The sequence below is a fragment of the Ranitomeya imitator genome, chromosome 2, assembly GCF_032444005.1.
Source record: "Ranitomeya imitator isolate aRanImi1 chromosome 2, aRanImi1.pri, whole genome shotgun sequence".
NCBI lineage: Eukaryota > Metazoa > Chordata > Amphibia > Anura > Dendrobatidae > Ranitomeya > Ranitomeya imitator.
The window spans coordinates 494776922-494804383 of NC_091283.1; the positions used below are offsets into that span (position 1 = coordinate 494776922).

The 27462-nt window shown below is 42.2% G+C and overlaps 1 protein-coding gene across 6 annotated transcripts in view; it reads right to left on the reverse strand.

The window, feature by feature from the left end:
• Positions 1-27462, reverse strand: part of LOC138664640 (NXPE family member 2-like) — a 353512-nt gene that overhangs the window by 144756 nt on the left and 181294 nt on the right. For 2 of the 6 annotated variants that reach the window (XM_069751521.1, XM_069751520.1), the window contains 2 exons: positions 2037-2139; positions 1236-1951 (listed from right to left, as the gene is read on the reverse strand). In XM_069751521.1, coding sequence (XP_069607622.1) covers positions 1236-1951; positions 2037-2126 — 806 coding nt within the window. In that variant the 5' untranslated portion in view covers positions 2127-2139. Of the gene's footprint in view, positions 1-1235; positions 1952-2036; positions 3241-27462 lie in introns of those variants that run through there. The other 4 variants (XR_011318373.1, XM_069751522.1, XM_069751523.1 and 1 more) reach the window with 4 other exon arrangements.

The window sequence follows — 27462 nt, forward strand, 5'->3', positions numbered from 1 at the left end:
GACCCATGACACCGGAGGGCTGGTTCTTGCCGCTGCCCCCTACCATAGGAGGGGTTAGCTGGGAATAAGTCAGGAAGGTCTTCCTGTATTAGTCAGTCAGGGGGTCAGACCCCTTGGTGCTCGGGTGGGCTACATGCTTGAGCTGCCAGATAACTCCGTAACGTTTAAGTGTGTGACCAGCAATTCAGGGTACACAGAGAAGATCACAGTACAGCAGAGCCTATAGTAAAGGAAGGAAGCAGAGGAAGATAAAGAGGTCACCGTAAAAGTGTACAGGCAGGTAGCTCCAGAATGTGGCGGATAGCTTCGTGGGCTGAATCTCTAATGTCCAGGGCGATACGGGCAGATGGATCCTTCACCCTAGTGATGCTTTACAGGGAGGTCACTGAAGGACCGCCTAAGATGCCTCAACCCATGGAAACACTTAGTGATGCAGGAAACAGTGAAGGGAAAGATGAAGTGATATGCTGTATCAACTGTGGCAGTAATGCTGGAAGCTAATGGATGTGCTGTGTCCTGAAGTAAATAAAATTGTTGAGTTAAGAGTTGCCCTGGACTGTGTCTCCATTCCTTGGGATCCAGAAGCAGCAGTATAACATTGCAGCAGAGGGGACACTGACAGCACAGTGAGTACCGACCGTTTTATGCAGATTAAGAAGCACCTTTTTCATGAAAAGGGAGGCCAGGGAATACAAAACCCGAAAAGCTCAGCCACGACTACTGCCCTGGCCGCTCTTTACACAATGTCCAGACAAGTGTATTTAAAGTTGCAGGAGTCATACACCTCTGCTAATCCTTCTCCTGCTCTTGACTGTTTGCAGCCAGAGTGGCACTGTGTCCTGATTGCCAGTGTTCTGTGTCAGAATGTAGCAAACACAGGAGCTGCAACAGTTGATATACATGTAGTCCTAACATTGCACCGCAACACCTGTGAGGACAAAGTTGGTGCTTGACCTCTGTTGTCCTCACTCACTAGCCATAATATTTATGTAAGTAAACACAATGAAGACTCGAGGGGACCACTCTTTGAATTGACTCAAAGTCACAACTTGTATAAAACCCTCCTTGCTTATGTTATAGCAATTACGGTAAGTCACACCGCCTGCTGCTGTATATTTAATTCTGTTTGGTGGAGCTTATCAACTTCATTTGTTCTAATATAACCACTTCAAATCGAGCAATTCATCTAATAAATAAGCAAAATATATTTTAATGCAATTGCAATCAGACTTTACCTTGTAAAGAGATTCTTCTGAATTTTGGTAAGATTGGTATAAGGACTGTTTCCACTTTTCAAATATATGAAAGCCTCACAAGCTACACCAGGAGGTCTAATGCAGTAGAAGAACTCTCCATATCTTTTATCCACGTAGTTACATTTCTCTTCTGTTGTTTCTAAGGAAAAGCCACATTTCGTCTCAACCTCTTGACTTTTGTTAAGGAATTTACCGGTATATTTGATATATTTGTATCCATGATTCCTTGACTTCCATAAAGCAGAGACTCCTTCACTGGGATGCATCAAGAGAACAGAGATCTTCACTTCACCTTCCCAAAATAGAGTAAAATACACATTATAGGTCCCATTGTTAAAATCTTTAATCTCCCCAGAGGCTCCAGCTTCAAGTTTTAGTGAATAAATATGAGCTCGTAAGAAATCTCCTCCATTGTTTTTCTTTTCACCCAAGTAGTTATACATCTCCAGCCGAACTGTTATGGTGTCTCCAACACAGTAAGTAGGTTTCTCATCTATGATGGTTGCCATGCTATTTTTTGCACTGGTTGTTACATTTAAATATGTAAAATCCACATTTGGAACAGTTTGATTTATGAGACTCATTAGCTCACTTATTTTCACCTCTATACTCTTTGGTTCACTTGACTGGGTTGTTTTTTGTGCCTGTTTCCACATAGAGATATACTGGCTGTGAAGGTTTGTAAAGTCCTTCTGCTGATGAAAGATTAGTAATATTTGTTATTTTACACAAGTTAAAATCTTGTGGAAAGCATGATTACTAATCTCATGAAAAACCTACCTTAAGATGAATGATGAAGCTAAGCAAGGTGATGAAAAGTACTGCAAAACTCAAAATTATCATAAACCGAATTGTGTTAGACTTAGACATTCTGTTGATTCACCTAAAAAAATAAATAAAAGAGATAACATCAATTGGTACATCATCCAAAAGGTGAAATATCTGTTTTCCTGCAACCTCATATAACTGTGTAATAGACAGTTTGAAAACCAAGCAGCATGATGAAGATCATGTCAAAGACATGAATGTCACTTCTACCTGTACCCTTCATTGCTCCCTAAACAGATTGTCCCATGAACAAAGTACATTTAAATCAATAGATCTTAGAATAAGTTCCACAGTTGTATGTGTAAAGAAAAATGTTCCTGTGCTGAGATAATCTTATAAATGTGCCCCTATTACCGTATGTACTATACTAGAAAAAGATATGCATAACAATGGGATCAACCTTGACTAATAATCTTTATTAAGTACACCAATACAAAAAGGCACAGGAAGACACACAATTTAAAAACATTTAAAAGCCCATATGGCAAGAAAAAACAGACCAAACATGGTCCTACCCAGGCGATAAGTAGGTGTAAAGACAACATATTAACATTTTATGACATCCACATGACCTCAATAATGGGTACAGATATAAAATATGTTGATTTCAATGATCAGGTATAATGTGCCACTTCCAAACACCAGTAGCTTGATAATAAATAAAGTTCCAATGTGCTGCCAGCTAGACCTGTGAATACATAATAACAATAAAGCCTGTAGAAAAAATAAGCATATACATCACAGTCACTATTCAATATTGTATGAATAGAAACAACATATCCATGAGATCCTCAGCCTCCCCATGGAGCCCATGGATTGCATTTAGCACTTTATCATTATTATTATTACCTCATGGCCACCTGGATTCTCTGGGCTATTTCCTTCCAGATAAAAAAAACTCCTTTTTTTTCGAGTAACAGGATTGTATCTCTTTGGCATTTCGTGGCTTCATGGATATGTTGTTTCTAGCAATACAATATTGAATACATAGTTAGTAAGGCCGAAAAAAGACATTTGTCCATCCAGTTCAGCCTATATTCCATCATAATAAATCCCCAGATCTACATCCTTCTACAGAACCTAATTGTATGATACAATATTGTTCTGCTCCAGGAAGACATCCAGGCCTCTCTTGAACCCCTCGACTGAGTTCGCCATCACCACCTCCTCAGGCAAGCAATTCCAGATTCTCACTGCCCTAACAGTAAAGAATCCTCTTCTATGTTGGTGGAAAAACCTTCTCTCCTCCAGACGCAAAGAATGCCCCCTTGTGCCCGTCACCTTCCTTGGTATAAACAGATCCTCAGCGAGATATTTGTATTGTCCCCTTATATACTTATACATGGTTATTAGATCGCCCCTCAGTCGTCTTTTTTCTAGACTAAATAATCCTAATTTCGCTAATCTATCTGGGTATTGTAGTTCTCCCATCCCCTTTATTAATTTTGTTGCCCTCCTTTGTACTCTCTCTAGTTCCATTATATCCTTCCTGAGCACCGGTGCCCAAAACTGGACACAGTACTCCATGTGCGGTCTAACTAGGGATTTGTACAGAGGCAGTATAATGCTCTCATCATGTGTATCCAGACCTCTTTTAATGCACCCCATGATCCTGTTTGCCTTGGCAGCTGCTGCCTGGCACTGGCTGCTCCAGGTAAGTCATAGTGACTGTGATGTACAGTATATGCTTATTTTTTCTACAGATTTTATTGTTATTATGCTAGTTTCACACTAGCGTTTTGCTGAGCTGCGGAGGGCTGCGGACTTCCTCCGTGAAGCCCTGCCCACGGCTGCACCTCCACTGCTCAGCTCCACCTACGTTCGTATGTGGCCTGCGTACCTATCTTTAACATTAGGCACACAGGTCGTGCGGATGCCTCCGCATGCTTCGTTTTGACGATGCGGCGACCCACTTCGAACGCAGCTGGTTGGAATTCTATTTTTCTCTGCATCGTCAAAACCACGCATGCGGAGGCATCTGCATACATCTGCACAACCTGCGTACCTAATGCTAAAGATAGGTATGCAGACCGCATGTTGATGTAGGCGGAGCTGAGCGGCGAAGATACAGCTGTGGGCGGGGCTTCATGGAGGAAGTTCGCAGCCCTCTACAGCTCAGCAAAACGCTAGTGTGAAACTAGCCTTAGCAATATCTTATATGACAAAACCACATGTTGTAACAGTCAACCCTGATTATTTTGGTCAATATTGAACCAGCAGCACTGAAGACTCTTTCTGATAGCACACTAGCAGCTGGGCAAGCGAGGTCCTGTAATGCATATTCTGCCAATTCAGGCCAGGTGTCTATTTTAGATGCCCAGTAATCAAAGGGGAATGACCTGTGAGGGAGAACATCGATAAGGGAGGAAAAATAGTTTATAACCATACTGGACAAATGCTGTCTCCTGTCACTTTGAATTGATGCAGCAGTACCTGTCGTGTCTGCGGTCATTGCGAAATCACTCCACAACCTGGTCATAAAACCCCTCTGTCCAACGCCACTTCTGATTTGTGCACCTCTAACACCTCTGCCATGTTGCGCCATACAGTTCGTGTGAGAACCATCACCGCCGCTGTGTGCTGGGAAAGCCTGAACCAAACGGTCTACAAGAGTTGCTTGTTTGGTAGCCAATATTTGCTCCAGGTTCTCATGTGGCATGATATTTTGTCATTTTCCTTTGTATCGTGGATCCAGGAGGTAGGCCAACCAGTAATTGTCATCGGTCATCATTTTGATAATGCGGGGGGCCCTTTTTAGGATACGCAAGGCATACTCTGTCATGTGGGCCAATGTTCCAGGTGTCAATTCACTGCTTATGCTGGGTTGAGGAGCACTTTCTTGCAAATAACTTCACTTGTGGCCCGCAAAAACCCTGTACCTGACCTTGCAATGCCACCAGTTTCTATTGCCCCCTGAGAAGCATCCTCCTCCCATAAATATTCATCCCCATAATTCTCTTTCTCCTCTTCATCCGCCACCTCGTCCAGGAGAGTTCCCTGACCAGACCATGGCTGGCTGTCATCAAGGCTTCCCTCCTCCTCGGCTGCAGACGCCTGCTCCTTGATGTGCGTCAAACTTTGCATCAGCAGATGCATTAGTGGGGTGCTCATGCTTATGATGGCGTCGTCTGCACTTACCAGCCGTGTCTCAAAACATTGAAGGACTTGACAGAGGTCTTGGAGCTTCGACCACTACACACCTGACAACTCCATGTCTGCCATCCAACTGCCTGCCCGTGTATGTGTATCCTCCCACAAATAAATGACAGCACACCTCTGTTCGCACAGCCTCTGAAGCATGTGCAGTGTGGAGTTCCACCATGTTACAACGTCGATTATTAGGCGGTGCTGGGGAAGATTCAGCGATCACTGATGATTTTGCATACGGCTGGAGTGTACGGGCGACCGGCAGATATGAGAGCAAAGTCTTTGCACCTTCAGGAGCAGGGCTGGTAACTCCGGATAATTTTTCAGGAAGCACTGCACCACCAGGTTCAAGGTGTGAGGCAGGCAAGGAATGTGTTTCAGTTCTGAAAGGGCTATGGCAGCCATAAAATTCCTTCCGTTATCACTGACTACCTTGCCTGCCTCAAGATGTACACTGCCCAGCCAAGACTGAGTTTCTTGCTGCAAGTACTCGGCCAGTACTTCCGCGGTGTGTCTGTTGTCACCCAAAGACTTCATTTGTAGCACAGCCTGCTGACGCTTACCACTAGCTGTTCCATAATGGGACACTGGCAGCTGCGGATGGAGTGGTCGTGTGACTGCGCTCTGTAGACGAGCTTTCACTTCTGGAGGAGGAGGAGGAGGGGTGGCGAACACCTACAGCCAACTGTTTCCTAGACTGTGGGCTAAGCAGAACTGTCCCACTATGGCTGTCCCCTGTGGACCCTGCATCCACCACATTAACCCAGTGTGCCGTGATGGACACGTAACATCCCTGGCCATGCCTACTGGTTGATGCATCTGTTGTGAGGTGCACCTTTCTACTAACTAATTGCCTCAGTGCATGAACAATGCGGTCTTTGGTATGCTGGTGGAGGGCTGGGATGGCTTTTCTCGCAAAGAAGTGTCGACTGGGTAGGTCATAGCGTGGTACTGCATAGGCCATCAGGGCTTTGAAAGCTTTGCTTTCAACCAACCGGTAGGGCATCATCTCTAACGAGATTAGTCTAGCAATGTGGGCGTTCAATCCCTGTGTATGCGGATGACAGGATGAGTACTTTTTTTCCTAGCGAGAGTCTCTTGTACGGTGAGCTGGACTGGAGAGCTGCATATAGTGGAACTAGCGCTGGGGGTGGTGGACATGGCAGATTGAGAGAGGGTTGGTGATGGTATTCTTGATGTTGACCTACCTACAGTGTTTCCTACCAAGAACCTTGTGATTCCCTGACTGCTTTGGCCTTGCGACGATACCTCCACATTTGCTGCTGGTGGTGTCCTAACCGGTGGGCTTACTGTGAGGGAAGCAATGTAGCGTTGCTGACTACCTTCATTCTGAGCAGGTGCTCCAACGGTACTGGACGTTTGGTAGTTAGTCCAGGCTTGCAAGTGCATGCTGGTTAAATGTCTATGCATGCACGTTGTATTTAAATTTTGGAGATTCTTCCCTCTGCTAAAGGTCTTTGAGCACTTCTTACAGATAACTTTGCACTGATCATTCGGATCTTGGTTAAAAAATGCCCACACTGCACTCTTCCTACTATGGATTACCTTTTCAGGCATTGCACGCTGTGCTACTTTCACCGGATGGCCACGGTGTCCTAAAACTGTTTTGGATTTGACAAACATTTTTGGCCAGATACAGGCCTGCCAGATGAAAGCTGTTGTGATGTAGATGGCTGCTGCGGATCATCCGCCTCCGCTTCGGAGCTTCTGGCAGCGGCACCCTCTTCCCCCAATGGCTGCCAATCTGGGTCAACAACTGGGTCATCTACCACCTCTTCAATGTCATGTGCACCTTCCTATGTGTCACCGTGTAAGGTGCTATAGCGTTCGGGACGGGGCACCATAGTCTCATCAGGGTCAGATTCTGGCTCAGTACACTGCAAGGGCAATGTAGTGATCTGAGTCAAGGGAACAGCATAACAATCTAGCTGTGGCTGTGCATCTGTGCACTCCATGTCTGATTCATCTTGTAATGGGCTTTTAACAATTTCCCTCTCTAACCCAGGCACGGTATGTGTAAAGAGCTCCATGGAGTAAACTGTAGTTCCCCTGCCGCATCCTTCACTTTTGGTTTGGGTGAAGGACACAAGGAAGTGACTTGTTCCTGACCGGGAGCATCCACTGACGACTCGCTGCTTTTAGATTTCGAACATTCTGAAGAGGAGGCGAAAGAGCTAGAGGCTGAGTCAGCAAGGAAAGCCAAAACTTTTTCCTGCTGCTCCGCCTTTGAAAGCTGTTTTCCTACTCCCAAATAACGGAGCCTTCGAGGCCTTGTGTATCCAGACGATGACGCTGGCTCAACACCTCGAGCCTTTGGTGCTATTTTGCTTTTCCCACTACCACCAGATGCTTCACCACCACCAACACCACCATCAGTACCAGCTGGCAACTCCTGCCCACGGCCTCTTCCACCAGACTTCCTCATATTTGGTAAAATCTAACCAAAGTAACAGCCATTATATGGTACTGTGAAACAAAGTAGAAGGTGTATATAAACTTGTGGAGAATTTTAATCTCCCTTTTTTGGGGGGGAAGACTGCAATAAAACTCAGGCGTAGTGTATTACACTACACAATGTAAGTGGCAGAACGTGGCTGGAAGATGTACGACAAACTAACAACTGTGACGTAGACCCACTTAGTGCCAATTTAAATCTCCCTTTTATTTGGGGGAGACTGTAACAAAACTCAGGCCCAGTGTATTACACTACACAATGTAAGTCGCAGAACGTGGCTGGAAGATGTACGACAAACTAACAGAACTGTGACGTAGATCCACTTAGTGCCAATTTAAATCTCCCTTTTATTTGGGGGAGACTGCAATAAAAATCAGGCCCTGTGTATTACACTGCACAATGTAAGTCGCAGAACGTGGCTGGAAGATGTACGACAAACTAACAGAACTGTGACGTAGATCCACTTAGTGCCAATTTATATCTCCCTTTTATTTGGGGGAGACTGCAATAAAAATCAGGCCCAGTGTATTACACTACACAATGTAAGTGGCCGAACGTGGCTGGAAGATGTACGACAAACTAACAGTACTGGGACGTAGATCCACTTAGTGCCAATTTAAATCTCCCTTTTTTGGGGGGGAGACTGCAACAAAACTCAGGCCCAGTGTATTACACTACACAATGTAAGTGGCAGAACGTGGCTGGAAGATGTACGACAAACTAACAACTGTGACGTAGACCCACTTAGTGCCAATTTAAATCTCCCTTTTATTTGGGGGAGACTGCAACAAAACTCAGGCATAGTGTATTACACTACACAATGTAAGTGGCAGAACGTGGCTGTATGATATATGACAAACTAACAGAACTGACGTAGATCCACTTAGTGCCAATTTAAATCTCCCTTTTTTGGGGGGGAGACTGCAACAATAATCAGGCCCTGTGTATTACACTACACAATGTAAGTGGCAGAACGTTGCTGGAAGATGTACGACAAACTAACAGAACTGTGACGTAGATCCACTTAGTGCCAATTTAAATCTCCCTTTTTTGGGGGGGAGACTGCAACAAAACTCAGGCCCAGTGTATTACACTACACAATGTCATTGGCAGAACTGTTATTATCTGGTGGCCTTGGAGCAGCATGAGACGTACTCTGGAGAAGGTGGTCCCTGTACTGACCGCTAACCCTGAACCTAGCAGCGCAACTAAAAGCAGCCGTGGGGGGTACCTAACTCTCCCTAGACCCCTCTGCACAGCCTAAGATCTAACTACCCCTAAAGACAGAAACAGGAATCTATCTTGCCTCAGAGAAAATCCCCAAAGGATAGATAGCCCCCCACAAATATTGACTGTGAGAGGAGAGGGAAAAAACATACGCAGATATGAAATCAGATTTTAGCATAGGAGGCCATACTAGCTAAAAAGAAAGAATAGAACAGAGTACTATGCGGTCAGTACAAAAACACTAGAAAATATCCACCGCAGAAAATACGGATCACCACATCTGACTAAAGACATGGGGTTATATCTGCATCTCCAGAGAAATAGCTAGGCTGCAAAAAATCCTTCACAGACCAAGCTGGACAAGACAAAAACATGAAAATGCACAGAACTATAAGGTCCACTGCAGGTGGACAGAAAAAACAAAGCCAGGACTTATCTTTGTAGAAAAACACAGCAAACTGGAGAGACCAGCAGGGAAGTGAATCCTTCAAGAACAATGGACAAATGGCACTGATTAAAGGATCCTGCAAAGCTATATACCCCAGTCCGTCCTGCAATTAGTAGAAACACATGTCCACTCCTGCAATCCAGACACAACTGCATTACCCTCTACAACCACCAGAGGGTGCCCAAAAGCTGAATTCACAACACAAAACGTGGCTGGAGGATGTACGACAAACTAACAGAACTGTGACGTAGATCCACTTAGTGCCAATTTAAATCTCCCTTTTATTTGGGGGAGACTGCAACAAAACTCAGGCCCAGTGTATTACACTACACAATGTAAGTGGCAGAACGTGGCTGGAAGATGTACGACAAACTAACAGAACTGTTAGTAGATCCACTTAGTGCCAATTTAAATCTCTCTTTTTTGGGGGGGAGACTGTAACAAAACTCAGGCCCAGTGTATTACTCTACACAATGTAAGTGGCACAACGTGACTGGAAGATATGCAACAAACTAACAGAACTGTGACGTAGATCCACTTAGTGCCAATTTAAATCTCCCTTTTATTTGGGGGAGACTGCAACAAAACTCAGGCGTAGTGTATTACACTACACAATGTAAGTGGCAGAACGTGGCTGGAAGATGTACGACAAACTAACAGAACTGTGACGTAGATCCACTTAGTGCCAATTTTAATCTCCCTTTTATTTGGGGGAGACTGCAACAAAACTCAGGCCCAGTGTATAACACTACACAATGTAAGTGGCACAACGTGACTGGAAGATGTACGACAAACTAACAGAACTGTGACGTAGATCCACTTAGTGCCAATTTAAATCTCCTTTTTTTGGGGGGGAGACTGCAGCAAAACTCAGGCCCAGTGTATTACACTACAATGTAAGTGGCAGAACGTGGCTGGAAGATGTACGACAAACTAACAGAACTGTGACATAGATCCACAGAGTGCCAAATTAAATCTCCCTTTTTTGGGGGGGAGACTGCAACAAAACTCAGGCCCAGTGTATTACACTACACAATGTAAGTGGCAGAACGTGTCTGGCTGATATACGACAAACTAACAGAACTGTTACGTAGATCCAATTAGTGCCAATTTAAATCTCCCTTTTATTTGGCGGAGACTGCAACAAAACTCAGGCCCAGTGTATTACACTACACAGTGTACGTGGCAGAACGTGGCTGGAAGATGTACGACAAACTAACAGAACTGTGACGTAGATCCACTTAGTGCCAATTTTAATCTCCCTTTTATTTGGGGGAGACTGCAACAAAACTCAGGCCCAGTGTATAACACTACACAATGTAAGTGGCACAACGTGACTGGAAGATGTACGACAAACTAACAGAACTGTGACGTAGATCCACTTAGTGCCAATTTAAATCTCCTTTTTTTGGGGGGGAGACTGCAGCAAAACTCAGGCCCAGTGTATTACACTACACAATGTAAGTGGCAGAACGTGTCTGGCTGATATACGACAAACTAACAGAACTGTTACGTAGGTCCAATTAGTGCCAATTTAAATCTCCCTTTTATTTGGCGGAGACTGCAACAAAAATCAGGCCCAGTGTATTACACTACACAGTGTACGTGGCAGAACGTGGCTGGAAGATGTACGACAAACTAACAGAACTGTGACGTAGATCCACTTAGTGCCAATTTAAATCTCCCTTTTATTTGGGGGAGACTGCAACAAAAATCAGGCCCAGTGTATTACACTACACAATGTAAGTGGCAGAACATGGCTGGAAGAGATATAAAAAATTACAAGGGCTGTAGTACAATTTCAATCTCCCTACAATGATCTCAGTAGTCAGGACAAGTATAGCAGCAATAAAAAGGACTGCTGCACACAAAAGTGTGGACAAAGAAACAAGAGAACTGTGCAGAAAGGAGCAACAGGATTTTTGCTTTTAAAAAAGCAGTTGCTTTGCACAGCGGCATACAAACAGCAATGCAGCTATCAGGGAGCCTTATAAGGCAGCCTAATAAGCTACAGAGCTGATGCACAAAAAAAACCTCCACTGTCCCTGCAAAGAAAAGGTGGTGTTGGACATTGGAAATCGCTATAGCACAAGCAGTTTCAGGGTTAATATTCCCTCCTTAACTAATCCCTTCTTCTGATGAAGCTGCAGCAACTTCTTCCTATGCTCAGATCAGCAGCAGTAAGATGGCGGTCGGCGTGCACGCCCCTTTATAGCCCCTGTGACGCTGCAGAAAGCAAGCCAATCACTGTCATGCCCTTCTCTAAGATGGTGGGGACCGAGTCCTATGTCATCACGCTTCCCACAGTTTGCATCCTCCTTCATTGGATGAGAAATGGCGCTGATAGCGTCATACGAAACGTGACTTTGGTGCGAAGATCGCCGACCTCATGGCCGATCCCACACTAGGATCGGGTCGGGTTTCATGAAACCCGACTTTGCCAAAAGTCGGCGACTTTTGAAAATGAAAATCCGTTTCGCTCAACCCTACTCAATACACATCTAGATAAGATCCCAAAGGGGTCTAGTTTCCAAAATGTTGTCATTTGTAGGGGTTTCCACTGTTTAGGCAAATCAGTGGCTCTTCAAACGCAACATGGCGATCACTAATTATTCCATCAAATTTTGCATTCAAAAAGGCAAATGGCGTTCCTTCTTTCCAAGCCTTGCTGTGTACCCAAACAGCAGTAATCCCCCACATATGGGGTATCGGCGTACTCATGAGAAATTACACAACAAATTCTATGGAGCAATTTCTCCTGCTACCCTTATGAAAATGCAAAATTTGGAGCTAAAAAAGATTTTTATCTGGGAAAAATGTGATATTTTTTTTTCACGCTATATGTTATAAACTTCTGTGAAGCACCTGTGGGTTCAAGGTACTCAATACACATCTACATAAATTCCCTAAGGGATCTAATTTCCAAAATGATGTCACTTATTGGGGGTTTCCACTATTTAGGCACATCAGGGGCTCTCCAAACGCGACATGGCAACCGCTAATTATTCCATCATATTTTACATTCAAAATGTCAAATAGCGCTCCTCTCCTTCCAAGCCCTGCCGTGCACCCAAACAGTTGTTTTCCTCCGCAAATGGGGTATCAACATGCTCAGGAGAAATTGCAAAACAAAATGTATAGTCCCTTTTCTCCTGTTACCCTTGAAAAAGTAAAAAAAATTAGGTCTAAAGAAAATTTTTGTGAAAGAAAAGTAAGTATTTATTTTTTCCTACCACCTTCCAAAATTCTTGTGAAGCAGCTGAAGGGTAAATAAACGTATTGAAAGTGTTTTTGAGTACCTTGAGAGGTGCAGTTTTTAGAATCATGTCATTTTGGGGTATTTTCTGTCATATAGATCCCTCAAAGTCACTTGAAATGTGAGGTGGTCCTTAAAAAAATGGTTTTGCAAATTTTGATGTAAAAATGAGAAATCGCTGTTCAACTTTAAAAAAATCCCACTCACCACCGGCATTCTACTGAAGCATCTTCTGCTTCAAAAACTCAGCCATTATGTCGGCATCTAAAAGACACCACGTGCATATACTCTTACACATCCAAATGTGGTTGTTTCCTGCTGACACAAAGAAAAACAAAAAGCCAGCTCACCAGGCAGCTACCGCAGGTGCACGGAACTTCCACGTTGATCCACGTAGTGTTAGGTAGGAAGACGAAAAAAGCTTTGTTCCAGCTCCAAAATTTAAAATTAAGTCCTTTTTTAGTACATGATAAAAGCATAAGCTGGAAAACTCTTCACAGCACAATAGGAAACGAGCTACGCGTTTCGATCTTTGCAGATCTTTGTCAGAGCTACAAATGAATAAAACTAGTAATACTATATAGCCACCACCAGCCAATAGACAACAATCCCCAAATCACATGACAGGAAAAAATCCCAATGGCAAATTACAATATAAAACAAAGAAGGAAAAATATTACACATATGCATTAAAAGTTTGTATAAACACATTAAACACATAAAAAACACATTGATTTCAAATACTCATGACAGAGACACTAATAATGATACATTAATTCATTGCGCTTATTGAGACCAACAGGGAAAGGAGTGCTCAGGTGATAAATCCAAAATGCCTCACGCATCAGTAGACAGCGTCTGGAATCACCTCCCCGCAATGGTTTGTTAACCCGTTCTATTCCATAAGCACGGAAACTTTTAGTGCTGCCAGAATGCTGTGTAATGAAATGCCTGGAGGCTGCCGACACTGAACGAACAGACTCACCAGACTTCTCTATATCGTGTAAGTGTTCACTGATCCGTGTTTTTAACTTACGAGAAGTACAGCCAACATATGACAAGTTACAAGTTGTACAGTCAATCTTATAAACCACTGAAACAGTGTTACAATTAATATACTGCTTTATGTTGAAGTGCTTGGAAGCATTGGAGTCATCAAATGTCTTAGTGACTAATGCGTGATCACACGTTTTGCACCTATTACTGCCACATTTATAGAAACCCGTATAATTTAACCAGGTTTTACTTTTATTTGTGCTGGAGCAAAACATACTTGGTGAAACCCTATTACCGATAGTCAGGGCTTTTCTTGATATTACATTAACTCCTGTATCTAAAATTTTAGCCAAACTAACATTCCTCATACAAGATTGGCAGAAATTTGTTGACTATATTTTTTATTTGATTAAACTGAGAGCTAAACTGAAAACAGATATATGGTTTACTGTTTGCTTTGGCAGAAATAGGTGCAGGAGATATTGATGTTTTTGGTAAAATTAAGTTGTCACGATCTTTTCGTGCGACAATTTTCTGTGCCCTGTTCAGCATCCAAAATGGATAATTGCGGCTTTTCAATTTACCAGATGCTATATTTATTTCATTTTTTAAAATGTTCTCATTACTGCAATTTCGTTTGATTCTGGTAAATTCCCCGACGGGGATGGATTGAATAGTATGCAGAGGGTGGCTACTATCAGCATGGAGTATAGTGTTGCCACTGAGAGATTTATGGTGAGTTCTTGTTTCTATCACCTGGTCAGCATCACCAGCTAAACTCAGATCCAAAAAATTAATCTGTTTCTGATCATATCTGTGTGTAAAACGTAAATTATACTCATTTGAATTGAGATAACTGATGAAGTCAGGTATGGCAGATACACCGGCGCTCCAAATAATGAGTAAATCGTCGATGTATCTGCCATACCAACCAATTTGAAAACGAAAAGGATTAGAAACTGAAAATATATAATTATATTCCCAGAAAGCCATGACAAGGTTAGCCAAAGAAGGTGAAAATTTGGCACCCATGGCCACTCCAGACAGCTGTAAATAATAACGGGAATCAAAAGTAAAAAAATTATGTGTCATGAGAAAAAAGGTGACTTGCAAAATATACTGTTTCAAATCTGTGGAATAATTGCTGAAATTATCAAGATGGAATTTGAGACCCTGCATGGCTAAACTATGGGGGATACACGTATAGAACGAGACCACATCACAGCAAAGCCATGTAAATTCAGCTGACCATTTTTTATCTGCAAATACTCCCAAAACTTCTTTTGAGTCTTTAATATAGCCTGGAATTCTACCCACAAGAGGCTGCAAGATCAAATCCACCCACTCACAAAGATGTTCGTTGGCTGAACCTATTCCAGAGACTATTGGTCTCAAGGGAGGAATAGCTTCCTTCTTATGCACTTTTGGTAGTCCGTGCAAAATAGGACAAACAGGATCTTGTACTACCAAATAATCAAACTGTTTCTTTGTTAAGATACCAAGTCTGTAGCCTTCCTCTATTATTCTATCCGCTTTATTTTTAAAGTCATTAGATGGATTAAAGGGAACCTGTCACCCCGTTTTTTGAGATTGAGATATAAATACTGTTAAATAGGGCCTGCGCTGTGCGTTACTATAGTGTATGTAGTGTACCCTGATTCCCCACCTACGCTGCGCAATACATTACCAAAGTCGCCGTTTTCGCCTGTCAATCAGGCTGGTCAGGTCGGGTGGGCGTGTTCACAGCGCTGTTTCTTCCTCAGCTTTACGTTGGTGGCGTAGTGGTGTCCGCACGTTGAGGTGACTAATCCACTGTGGGCACGTGAACAAGGAGCGTGCGATCTGCGCTATCACCCCCTGTCATCGGTGGGGGCGGCCATCTTCCTGGGGCCGCGCGTGCGCAGATGTAGTGCTCTGCTGCACGGGGCTTCAGGAAAATGGCCGCGGGATGCCGCGCGTGCGCACAAGAGATCGCGGCGGCCATTTTCCCAAAGCCGAGTTTGCATCTCGGCTTTGGGAAAATGGCCGCCGCGATCTCTTGTGCGCACGCGCGGCATCCCACGGCCATTTTCCTGAAGCCCCGTGCAGCAGAGCACTACATCTGCGCACGCGCGGCCCCAGGAAGATGGCCGCCCCCACCGATGACAGGGGGTGATAGCGCAGATCGCGCGCTCCTTGTTCACGTGCCCACAGTGGATTAGTCACCTCAACGTGCGGACACCACTACGCCACCAACGTAAAGCTGAGGAAGAAACAGCGCTGTGAACACGCCCACCCGACCTGACCAGCCTGATTGACAGGCGAAAACGGCGACTTTGGTAATGTATTGCGCAGCGTAGGTGGGGAATCAGGGTACACTACATACACTATAGTAACGCACAGCGCAGACCCTATTTAACAGTATTTATATCTCAATCTCAAAAAACGGGGTGACAGGTTCCCTTTAACCTTAAGTTCTGTATACGTTGTCACATCCGATAAAAGTTCCATAATTTTTGAATGATAATCTGTTGTGTTGAGTACCACCACCATTCCACCCTTATCGGACATTTTATTGTTATATCCTTATTATTTTGCTATTGTTGTAAAGCATCCCATTGTTTGCGCGAGAAATTACTTCTAGACCTGATTCTACCAAAGGTTATATCATTATCCAAGATTTTCAGTCTATGCAATCAGATCTAGATTGAATAGGATAGAAATACGGATTTTTAGTGGTGAAATTGTGGGATTGATCTGTTGTTGCTCCATCAGATAGATTTTCATTACTTAGAGATTGTAAGGTAACAAGTGAAATTTGGTCTTGAAAGTCCATACCTCAAAATTCATTAATATATGCAATATCCTCATGTTCCTGATGCTGGATATCCAAATCCTCTGAATTATTCAAAAAATGTTTTTTAATAGTTAAATTACGTGTAAATTTGTTTATATCCAGAAGAGTAGTGAATAAATCAAACTTCTGACTTGGAACAAAGTTTAATCCTAAGGATAAAACTGCAAGTTGATCCTGAGTTAAAGGTTGGGACGATAAATTCAAAACATTTTCATTCATATTTATTTGAAAAGACGCTTCTTGTTGCGGGTGACAACTCCTTGATTTCCTGCGGTGTTTCCTACCACCGCATCTCTGGCGTTTTTTGAATGGCGGAACAATTTCTTTCTTCCCGTGTTTGCTGTGTCATTTAAAGATACATCTGATACACTATGGTTGTTATCCGAAGAGTCTGGATCAGACGAAGTGAAGTTCACATGCGATTTTACTGCTGTATGCCTGCGGTGAGTCTGATTGCGTTTTAAAATGGACTTCGGGGTTCTGTTTAAATTCTCCCATTGCCCCCATTCATACACCTTATTGGTGGCATAATCGTTCGGATATCTGGTGAACTTCCTCTTCTTTCTTTCCATAATATCTTCCTCTAATGCTGAAACATTTTCATGCATTTTATTAACCCCTTACCGGCATCGGACGTACTATACCGTCCGATGCCGGCTCCCCTGCTTTGATGCAGGGCTCCGCGGTGAGCCCGCATCAAACCCGGGACATGTCAGCTGTTTTGAACAGCTGACATGTGCCCGCAATAGGTGCGGGCAGAATCGCGATCTGCCCGCACCTATTAACTAGTTAAATGCCGCTGTCAAATGCAGACAGCGGCATTTAACTACCGCTTCCGGCCGGGCGGCCGGAAATGACGTCATCGCCGACCCCCGTCACATGATCGGGGGTCGGCGATGCTTGTATATTGTAGCCATAGAGGTCCCAGAGACCTCTATGGTTACTGATGAGCGGTGGCTGTGAGCGCCACCCTGTGGTCGGCGCTCACAGCACACCTCCATTTCTGCTACATAGCAGCGATCAGCAGATCGCTGCTATGTAGCAGAGCCGATCGTGCTGTGCCAGCTTCTAGCCTCCCATGGAGGCTATTGAAGCATGGCAAAAGTTAAGAAAAAAAGTTTAAAAAAATGTGAAAAAAATAAAAAAAACATAAAAGTTTAAATCACCCCCCTTTCGCCCCAATCAAAATAAATCAATAAAAAAAATATCAAATCTACGCATATTTGGTATCGCCGCGCTCAGAATCGCCCGATCTATCAATTAAAAAAAAGTATTAACCTGATCGCTAAACAGCGTAGCGGGAAAAAAAATCGAAACGCCAGAATTATGTTTTTTTGGTCGCCGCGACATTGCATTAAAATGCAATAACGGGCGATCAAAAGAACGTATCTGCACCACAATGCTATCATTAAAAACGTCATCTTGGCACGCAAAAAATAAGCCCTCAACCGACCCCAGATCATGAAAAATGGAGACGCTACGAGTATCGGAAAATGGCGCAATTTTTTTTTTTTTTTTTAGCAAAGTTTGGACTTTTTTTTCACCACTTAGATAAAAAATAACCTAGTCATGTTAGGTGTCTATGAACTCGTACTGACCTGGAGAATCATAATGGCAGGTCATTTTTAGCATTTAGTGAACCTAGCAAAAAAGCCAAACAAAAAACCAATGTGGGATTGCCCTGTTTTTGCAATTTCACCGCACTTGGAATTTTTTTCCCATTTTCTAGTACACGACATGCTAAAACCAATGATGTCGTTCAAAAGTACAACTCGTCCCGCAAAAAATAAGCCCTCACATGGCCAAATTGACGGAAAAATAAAAAAGTTATGGCTCTGGGAAGGAGGGGAGCGAAAAACGAACACGGAAAAACGAAAAATTCCCGGTCATGAAGGGGTTAATGAGGGACTCAAAATGTGACAGCGTTTTAAACTGTATTAAGGACGAGTTCACATCATCCATTTGTTTTTGTATTTCCTTGAGTCTGGTATCCTCATATTTTACAATAAGTTTCATTAAATTCAACGAGCAATTGCTCAAGATGTTATTCCACTTTTCCATAAAGTCAGGTGAATACATAGTGGTGGGTAATTTTTTGATGCGCAAACCACGCGGAACCATATCTTTAGCCAAATAATTGTTTAAAGTAGTTTGGTCCCACCAAACTTTGGTCTCTTGTGAAAGCAATTTCTCTAAACTATTCACACCGTCCTGCAAATCTGGCATGGTGTTAGAGTAAATAGTATCATGAGAAAACACGTGTGCTGCCTTCTGAGATCTGTCTCGGCATAGATCAGTAGCCATAGTTAAATTTTCAAAAGAAAAATCCTTTTTTCCTAATATATGTGCTTCTTAAATATGAGCATAAAATGTGCAAACATTCAAATGGGAGTAATTCCTCGGAGCAACGGCAATCAAAATTGTAGACACATAGAGAGTATTTGTCATGAGTATTTGAAATCAATGTGTTTTTTATGTGTTTAATGTGTTTATTCAAACTTTTAATGCATATGTGTAATATTTTTCCTTCTTTGTTTTATATTGTAATTTGCCATTGGGATTTTTTCCTGTCATGTGATTTGGGGATTGTTGTCTATTGGCTGGTGGTGGCTATATAGTATTACTAGTTTTATTCATTTGTAGCTCTGACAAAGATCTGCAAAGATCGAAACGCGTAGCTCGTTTCCTGTTGTGCTGTGGAGAGTTATCCAGCTTATGCTTTTATCATGTACTAATAAAGGACTTAATTTTAAATTTTGGAGCTGGAACAAAGCTTTTTTCGTCTTCCTGTTTTCTGCTGACCCTAGTAGTGCTAGTGATAGTTGCATTAGTGTGTTATCGCCATTACTGGTGTGATAGAGCTACACTCTTTCACCATCAATTGCTCACCATACTTTAGTGAGCCTGTTTGACTTTGTGTACAGCACATGGTGTGAAACAGGCCTTTAACAATTTTTAAAGATGTACGCACATGAAGTTTTTTGTTACTAACCTGTGTATATGTGTATGTAGTGTAATGTTTGTCTTTATAAACTGACCTACCGTCACCTTCTCTGGTACCCAGCGCCACTCTGCTCCTCTTCAGACTGACGCACTGCACTTCAGACTTTCCGAGTCACACTGCGCTCCTAGTGACATGGATAGTGACCCGGATAGTCTGCAGAGCGGTAACCAGTCACGTAGCTACCAAGAAGAGGTAAAGAACATTTGACTAGGAAGGACCCTTAACTGTATTGGTGTGCGCATCACAGTATCTCCATGTTGATCCTTGCATGTCTGGCAGTAGACTTGCTAAGGTTAGGTATGCTTATTTTTTATTTTAAAATTGTATGATTACAGGGCCCTCATACAGAGCGGGGGCTACAAAAGAAGCCCTGATACAGAATGAGAATATTAAGGGGCCCTCATACAGTGTGGGCCCTAAAACAGAGTAGGGGCTACTAAGAGGTCCACCATACATAGTGGGGGCTACTAAGAATTCCATCATACTATGTGCGGTCTACTGTTCTGGCTATCATACAGACTACAGACTTGGGGCCTGTAAGGGGCCATCATACAGAGTGGGGCTTCTAAGGGTGAGTATCATGATTCTGTGTGTGATGCTACAATATGAGGACTAAAAGGTAGAGAGGGGCGAACCCAAATAGTATAATTCGGCATCCGTACTGAAAACCTACTGTTCACCATGAAGTCCATGTTACTGTTTGGGTTCGGCCCTCTGAACACCGGGTGTTTGTCATACTGTCATGCGCATGACAGCACGGCAAACACCGATTCTGAATGGTGGTAAAATCATCACCACCGGTCAGACAGCCACCGTTCCCACTATGATCAAATGTATAAAGTTTACCTCCGGTCATTGGTGTTGGCTGAAGAAACTACTGCTCCCATCAGCCGATACTTGCCTGCCACTAATAACAGTGAGATCAGGAGCGGCTGATGGGAGTATTCAGCAGCCGATGCCTGTGCTGTAAATAAATAGTTAAAAAAAACAGCTTGGGTTCCCCTGTATTTTTGATATCCAGTCAGGTAAAACTCACAGCTGGGTATGCAACCCTCAACTGCTAGCTTCAGTAAGGCTAGTTATCAAGAATAGAGGGGTCCCCACTCCGATTTTTTAAATTATTTAAATACATAAATAAAACTGTGGTGTCCCTCCATTTTTGACAACCAGTCAAGATAAAGCAGACAGCTGGGGGCTGGTATTCTCAGGCTGGTAAACGGCCATGGATGTTGGCCCTCCCAGCCTAAAAATAGCAGCCCGCAGCCACCCAGAAAAGGTGCATCTATTAGATAGGCCAGTTCTGGCACGTTTCCCGGTTCTTCTCACTTGCCTTGTAGCGGTGGCAAGTGGGGTTCATATTTGTGGGGTTTATGTCACACTAGATGGCAGCCCGATTCTCAAGAATCGGGAGTCTAGAATCCATATATACTTTATTTATTCAAATGTAAGAATAATACAATTAATGTCCTTATGTGGCAAATAATAGAGCAATATACCCAATGTGGCAAAGAAGAGGTTAATAAACGGCAGTCTCTCAGTATAACAGTCAGTGAATAATAGGCAGTATATGGAGAAAACACCAAACAAAAGTTCAAAATTGGTGTGAAAATGTCACTGAACCACTTCACAACTAAATATATATAGTTTTGGTAAATGGTATTATCATTTTTTTGACGAAATTCGGCAGGAGCTTGAAGAGCAACGTCACTGGGCCCGCCTCAACGCAGTAGAAACTTGCTGTGAGGTAAAAATTCAAAAATCACACCAAAATGGCGGGCGGAGTGTGTCACAGTACGGCACGTTTCTGATTGGTCGCTCGCAGCAGGCGGCAACCAATCAGACACTGGACACTGTTGACGTCACTTATCTCCGGACATTAGCTCCGGACATTAGCTCCGGACATTATCTCCGCACATTAGCTCCGGACATTAGCTCCGGACATTAGCTCCGGACAAAGCCACGGAAGTTGGCACAAATTGCAGGAAGTAGTATTCTAGGCAATTAATCTCCGGACATTAGCTCCGGACATTAGCTCCGGACATTAGCTCCGGACAAAGCCACGGAAGTTGGCACAAATTGCAGGAAGTAGTATTCTAGGCAATTATATATTAGATTTGTATTGTCAGGTGACTTGTAGTCCACAGCTTATTAATGGAGAGGTGTCTATAAGACACATCCATTACAAATTTTACAGTTTTATGATAAAAACACAGCCAGAATAAAGTTTTTTATTTGAAATAAAACTAAACACACTTTAAGTTTTTAATTTAAAAATAACAAACACATTTATACTGACCAGTAGTGTATCAGAGGGTGGTTTCGTCAAACTCAATCTGACAGCTGACCCGCCCCCTATCAAAGTGTATCAAAGTGTGTAACCCCGCCCCGCCTCCTGTCAGCCAGCTGTCCCCTGTGTCTGGCTGACTTCCCCTTTTGATATAGTTTGATATTGTTAATTTGATCCAAAATGATTATTATCCCAGTATTTCTTTTTTATATTAGATTTTCATATGTCGCTGTTGTGAGATTGCATATTGCATTCTGTAATCAGGGCAGTGTGTTTTATTCATGTTTTATATTTTCATATTATATGTAAGTTGCTGTAGCTGCTATGAGTATCAGGGCAGTGTGTTTTATTCATGTTTTATAACACACCATGCCATTTTATATATTTTATATCCTAGTCGTGTATTTATGTGCAGTTGCTTCTGTAAGCTGTATTCTTTCTGCCGACAAACCATAATTAACAACCAACGTAATACGACACGGATCAAAGTCCCAAAAGATTATACCAAGGCATGGGATAAGGAAAAATATGGCTTTATTAGTAGGATGCCTATGATCACATATGAATAAAATTTTGTATATTTAATATTTTAAAAACACAATCAAACAAAAATTAATTAATAATAAATCGCGCACACTAACAGGATATAAAAAAGGCTATATATGTGTCTCTTTATAGCAATAAAACCTACCAACAGGATATAGTCTATATATACAAAAAAATAAATAAAAACCTAACATGGTACCCATGACCAGAGAATACAAAAGTGCAGCCGAAAATATAGTCAATATATACCTGTGGTGGTTATGCCGGTGTGGGCGCTCACCCGACGTGCGTTTTGGAACGTTTAATCTTTCCTTCATCAGGGGTCAGGGGAAAGATTAAACGTTCCGAAACGCGCGTCGGGTGAGCGCACACACCGGCATAACCACCACAGGTATATATTGACTATATTTTCGGCTGCACTTTTGTATTCTCTGGTCATGGGTACCATGTTAGGTTGATTACTACTTGCACAGGTGCACTTTATTTATTTATTACCGTCAGTCACTGGCATATCTGTTTCATTCGTAAGCTTTTCCCACCGTTATAACCTTGTTTTATAGTTTATTCACAGTCCCTGGAATGGACATGGGTATATAATAGCAGTATAGGTGTGATTTATTTTCCAATCTGGCCCCCTCTTTTTTGCTTTGCACTTGGTCACTTTAGTTGGCACATTTGCACAATGGATTTTGTGGCATATGCAGTGAATTGTTTTCAATCATTTTTTTACCAATTTTTATAGTTACACTTACACACCTGATTCTTATATATAGACCATGTGGTATAATAGCGAGATTGATGTGAGCCAGGTAAATTTGATTAAATTTGATTAGGCTCCCTCCTCTTGTCCCCTCTCTTTTTGCACCTGGTCACTTTATTCAGCAATTTTTTACACATTGTGATTCAGTTGCACATATAAATAACTGCTTTCTTCACATAGTCTTAGAATAATAATAATTATTTATTTATTATTTTTTCTCTTTATTTTATTATTTATGTTTTATTTATTTTTTGGTGCAGCCATACCAATATTTATATATATTTTTATTTATTTTTTTGTATATATAGACTATATCCTGTTGGTAGGTTTTATTGCTATAAAGAGACACATATATAGCCTTTTTTATATCCTGTTAGTGTGCGCGATTTATAATTAATTAATTTTTGTTTGATTGTGTTTTTAAAATATTAAATATACAAAATTTGATTCATATGTGATCATAGGCATCCTACTAATAATGCCATATTTTTCCTTATCCCATGCCTTGGTATAATCTTTTGGGACTTTGATCCGTGTCGTATTACGTTGATTGTTAGCTCTTCTTCACAGTGGGGTTTCACTGTACTTTTGCACAGCGCACCCTGGTGGTTTTGGATATTTCTTTATTTCAGACTGTAATAATTTATTTTACAATTTTGGGTGTACTGTGTCATACATTTAATCGACAAACCATAATGCACAGCATGTACACACACAGTTTCTCAATTACAACATCACGTCTACATTATATGAGAATGAACTCAATATTATGAAAAAAATGACAGTCATTGTATGAGTTTTAAAAGTCTTTATTAAAGCATGTATCAGACACAATACACTCTATGTGAATTACAGCATGATATACAATAACATTCAGCAGGGCTGTGTGTAATAAAAATACGATCCTTAATAATTAAAATGCTATCCCAATGCCTGTTACAGGGGCTGCGCGGGTGCGCTGACACTACACATTTAGAATCTAGCACTGGCAGCATAATTTTTCTCAATTTCAACATCACGCCTACAGTATATGAGAGTGCACTCATATTATCCCAGTAATTGTTTTTATATTAGATTGTCATATTATTTGCAGCTGTTTGTGCGGTTACGTCTGTAAGCTGTATTCTTTCTGCCGATAAACCATAATGCTCAGCATATACACACACAGTTTCTCAATTTCAACATCACGCCTACATTATATGAGAGTGCACTCAATATTATGAAAAATGACAGTCATTGTATGAGTTTTAAAAGCCTTTATTAAAGCATGTATCAGACACAATACACTATATGTGAATTACAGCACGATATTCAATAACATTCAGCAGGGCTGTGTGTAATAAAAATACGATCCTTAATAATTAAAATGCCATCCCAATGCCTGTTACAGGGGCTGCACGGGTGCGCTGACACTACGCATTTATAATCTAGCACTGGCAGTATAATTTTTCTCAATTTCAACATCACGCCTACATTATATGAGAGTGCACTCATATTATCCCAGTAATTTTTTTTTTATATTAGATTGTTATATTATTTGCAGCTGTTTGTGCGGTTACGTCTGTAAGCTGTATTCTTTCTGCCGACAAACCATAATGCTCAGCATATACACACACAGTTTCTCAATTTCAACATCACGCCTACATTATTGTTGTGAATTCTGCTCTTGGGCTCCCTCCGGTGGTTATGAGTGGTAGTGCTGCTGTCTGTGGATTGCAGCATTTATCAGGTGTGTTCACTTTTTGCAATTTGGACTCAGCTATTTAGTCATGCTTGATCCTTTAGTCAGTGCCAGTTGTCCATTGTTTTTGGAGGATTCACATCCCTTTCTGGTCTCTCCTGTTTGCTGTGCTTTTCAACAAAGATAAGTCCTGGCTTTGTTTCTGCTGTCCACATGCTGTGGGCCTTATAGTTCAGTGCATTTTCATGCTTTGTCTTGTCCAGCTTGTCTGTGAAAGTATTTTTTGCAGCCAAGCGGTATCTCTGGAGATGCAGATATACCCTCCATGTCTTTAGTCAGATGTGGAGTTTTGTATTTTCTGTGGTGGATTTTTTCTAGTGTTTTAATACTGACCGCATAGTACTCTGTCCTATACTTTCTTTTTAGCTAGTAAGGCCTCCTTTGCTAATCCTGGTTTCAGTCTGCGTTTGTCATTTCCCTCTCCTCTCACAGTCAATATTTGTGGGGGGCTGTCTATCCTTTGGGGATTTTCTCTGAGGCAAGATAGTTTTCCGTTTCCATCTTTAGGGGAAGTTAGTCCTTAGGCTGTGTCGAGGTGTCTAGGGAGTGTTAGGTACATCCCACAGCTATTTCTAGTTGCGCTGCTAAGTTCAGGGTCTGCGGTCAGTACAGGTTCCACCTTCTCCAGAGTACATCACATGCTGCTCCTAGGCCACCAGATCATAACAGTACAACTGGCCAACAATGAGTTAATTGCATCTCAGAAGAAGGGAGGAAAAGTTTTGAGCCATTTTTTTTTCCTTAGCCTGTTTTGTCTTTTCCTCACTCTTAATCTCTGGGTGGCTGCGGAACCTAGTAATAACATGAATGTTCAGGAGTTAGTTTCTCGTGTGGATCAGCTTTATGATAGGGTACAGGGTATTTCAGATTTTATTGTTCAGACTCCTGCCTTAGAACCTAAGATTCCGACTCCTGATTTATTCTTTGGTGACAGATCCAAATTTTTGAGTTTCAAAAATAACTGTAAATTGTTTTTTGCATTGAGACCCCGGTCCTCTGGTGATCCCATTCAACAGGTTAAAATCATCATATCCCTGCTGCATGGTGACCCACAGGATTGGGCATTTTCCCTGGAAACTGGCAATCCTGCTTTGCTTGATGTTGATTCTTTCTTTCAGGCATTGGGGTTATTGTATGATGAGCCTAATTCTGTGGATCAAGCTGAGAAGATCTTGTTGGCCCTGTGTCAGGGTCAAGAAGCGGCAGAATCGTATTGCCAGAAATTTAGAAAATGGTCTGTATTGACTAAATGGAATGAGGATGCCTTGGCGACAATTTTCAGAAAAGGTCTTTCTGAATCCGTTAAAGATGTTATGGTGGGGTTCCCCACGCCTGCTGGTCTGAGTGATTCTATGTCTCTGGCCATTCAGATTGATCGGCGCTTGCGCGAGCGCAGAGTTGTGCACACTGTGGCGTTGTCCTCTGAGCGGAGCCCTGAGCCTATGCAGTGTGATAGGATTTTGTCTAGAGCTGAACGTCAAGGATTCAGGCGTCAGAATAGGTTGTGTTTTTACTGCGGCGATTCTGCTCATGTTATTTCTGATTGCCCTAAGCGTACTAAGAGAATCGCTAGTTCTGTTACCATCAGTACTGTACAACCTAAATTTCTGTTATCTGTGACCTTGATCTACTCATTATCATCATTTTCTGTCATGGCATTTGTGGATTCAGGCGCCGCTCTGAACTTAATGGACTTAGAATTTGCCAGACGTTGTGGTTTCCCCTTGCAACCTTTGCAGAACCCTATTCCTTTAAGGGGCATTGATGCTACACCGTTGGCTATAAATAAACCTCAGTTTTGGACACAGCTGACCATGCGTATGGCGCCAGCCCATCAGGAAGCTTGTCGTTTCCTGGTGTTGCATAATTTGCATGATGATATTGTGCTGGGTTTTCCATGGTTACAGGTACATAATCCGGTGTTAGATTGGAGATCTATGTCTGTGACTAGTTGGGGTTGTCAGGCGGTTCATGGTCACGTTCCTTTGATGTCAATTTCCTCTTCCCCCTCTTCTGAAATTCCTGAGTTTTTGTCAGATTTCCAGGATGTATTCGATGAGCCCAAATCCAGTTCCCTTCCACCGCATAGGGACTGTGATTGTGCTATTGACTTGATTCCAGGTTGTAAGTTCCCTAAGGGCCGACTTTTCAACCTGTCTGTGCCAGAACATGCCGCTATGCGGAGCTATATTAAGGAATCTTTGGAGAAGGGGCATATTCGGCCATCTTCTTCACCATTGGGAGCAGGGTTTTTTTTGTTGCAAAGAAGGATGGCTCCTTGAGACCCTGTATTGATTATCGCCTCTTGAATAAGATCACAGTCAAATTTCAATACCCTTTGCCTTTGCTTACTGATCTGATTTGTTTGCTAGGATTAAGGGGGCTAGCTAGTTTACTAAGATTGACCTTCGAGGGGCATATAATCTTATTCGTATTAAGCAGGGTGACGAATAGAAAACTGCATTTAATACGCCCGAAGGCCATTTTGAATACCTTGTGATGCCATTGGGACTCTCTAATGCCACATCTGTGTTCCAGTCCTTCATGCATGATATCTTTCGGAGTTACCTTGATAAATTCATGGTTGTATATTTGGATGATATTTTGATTTTTTCCGATGATTGGGAGTCTCATGTGAAGCAGGTCAGGATGGT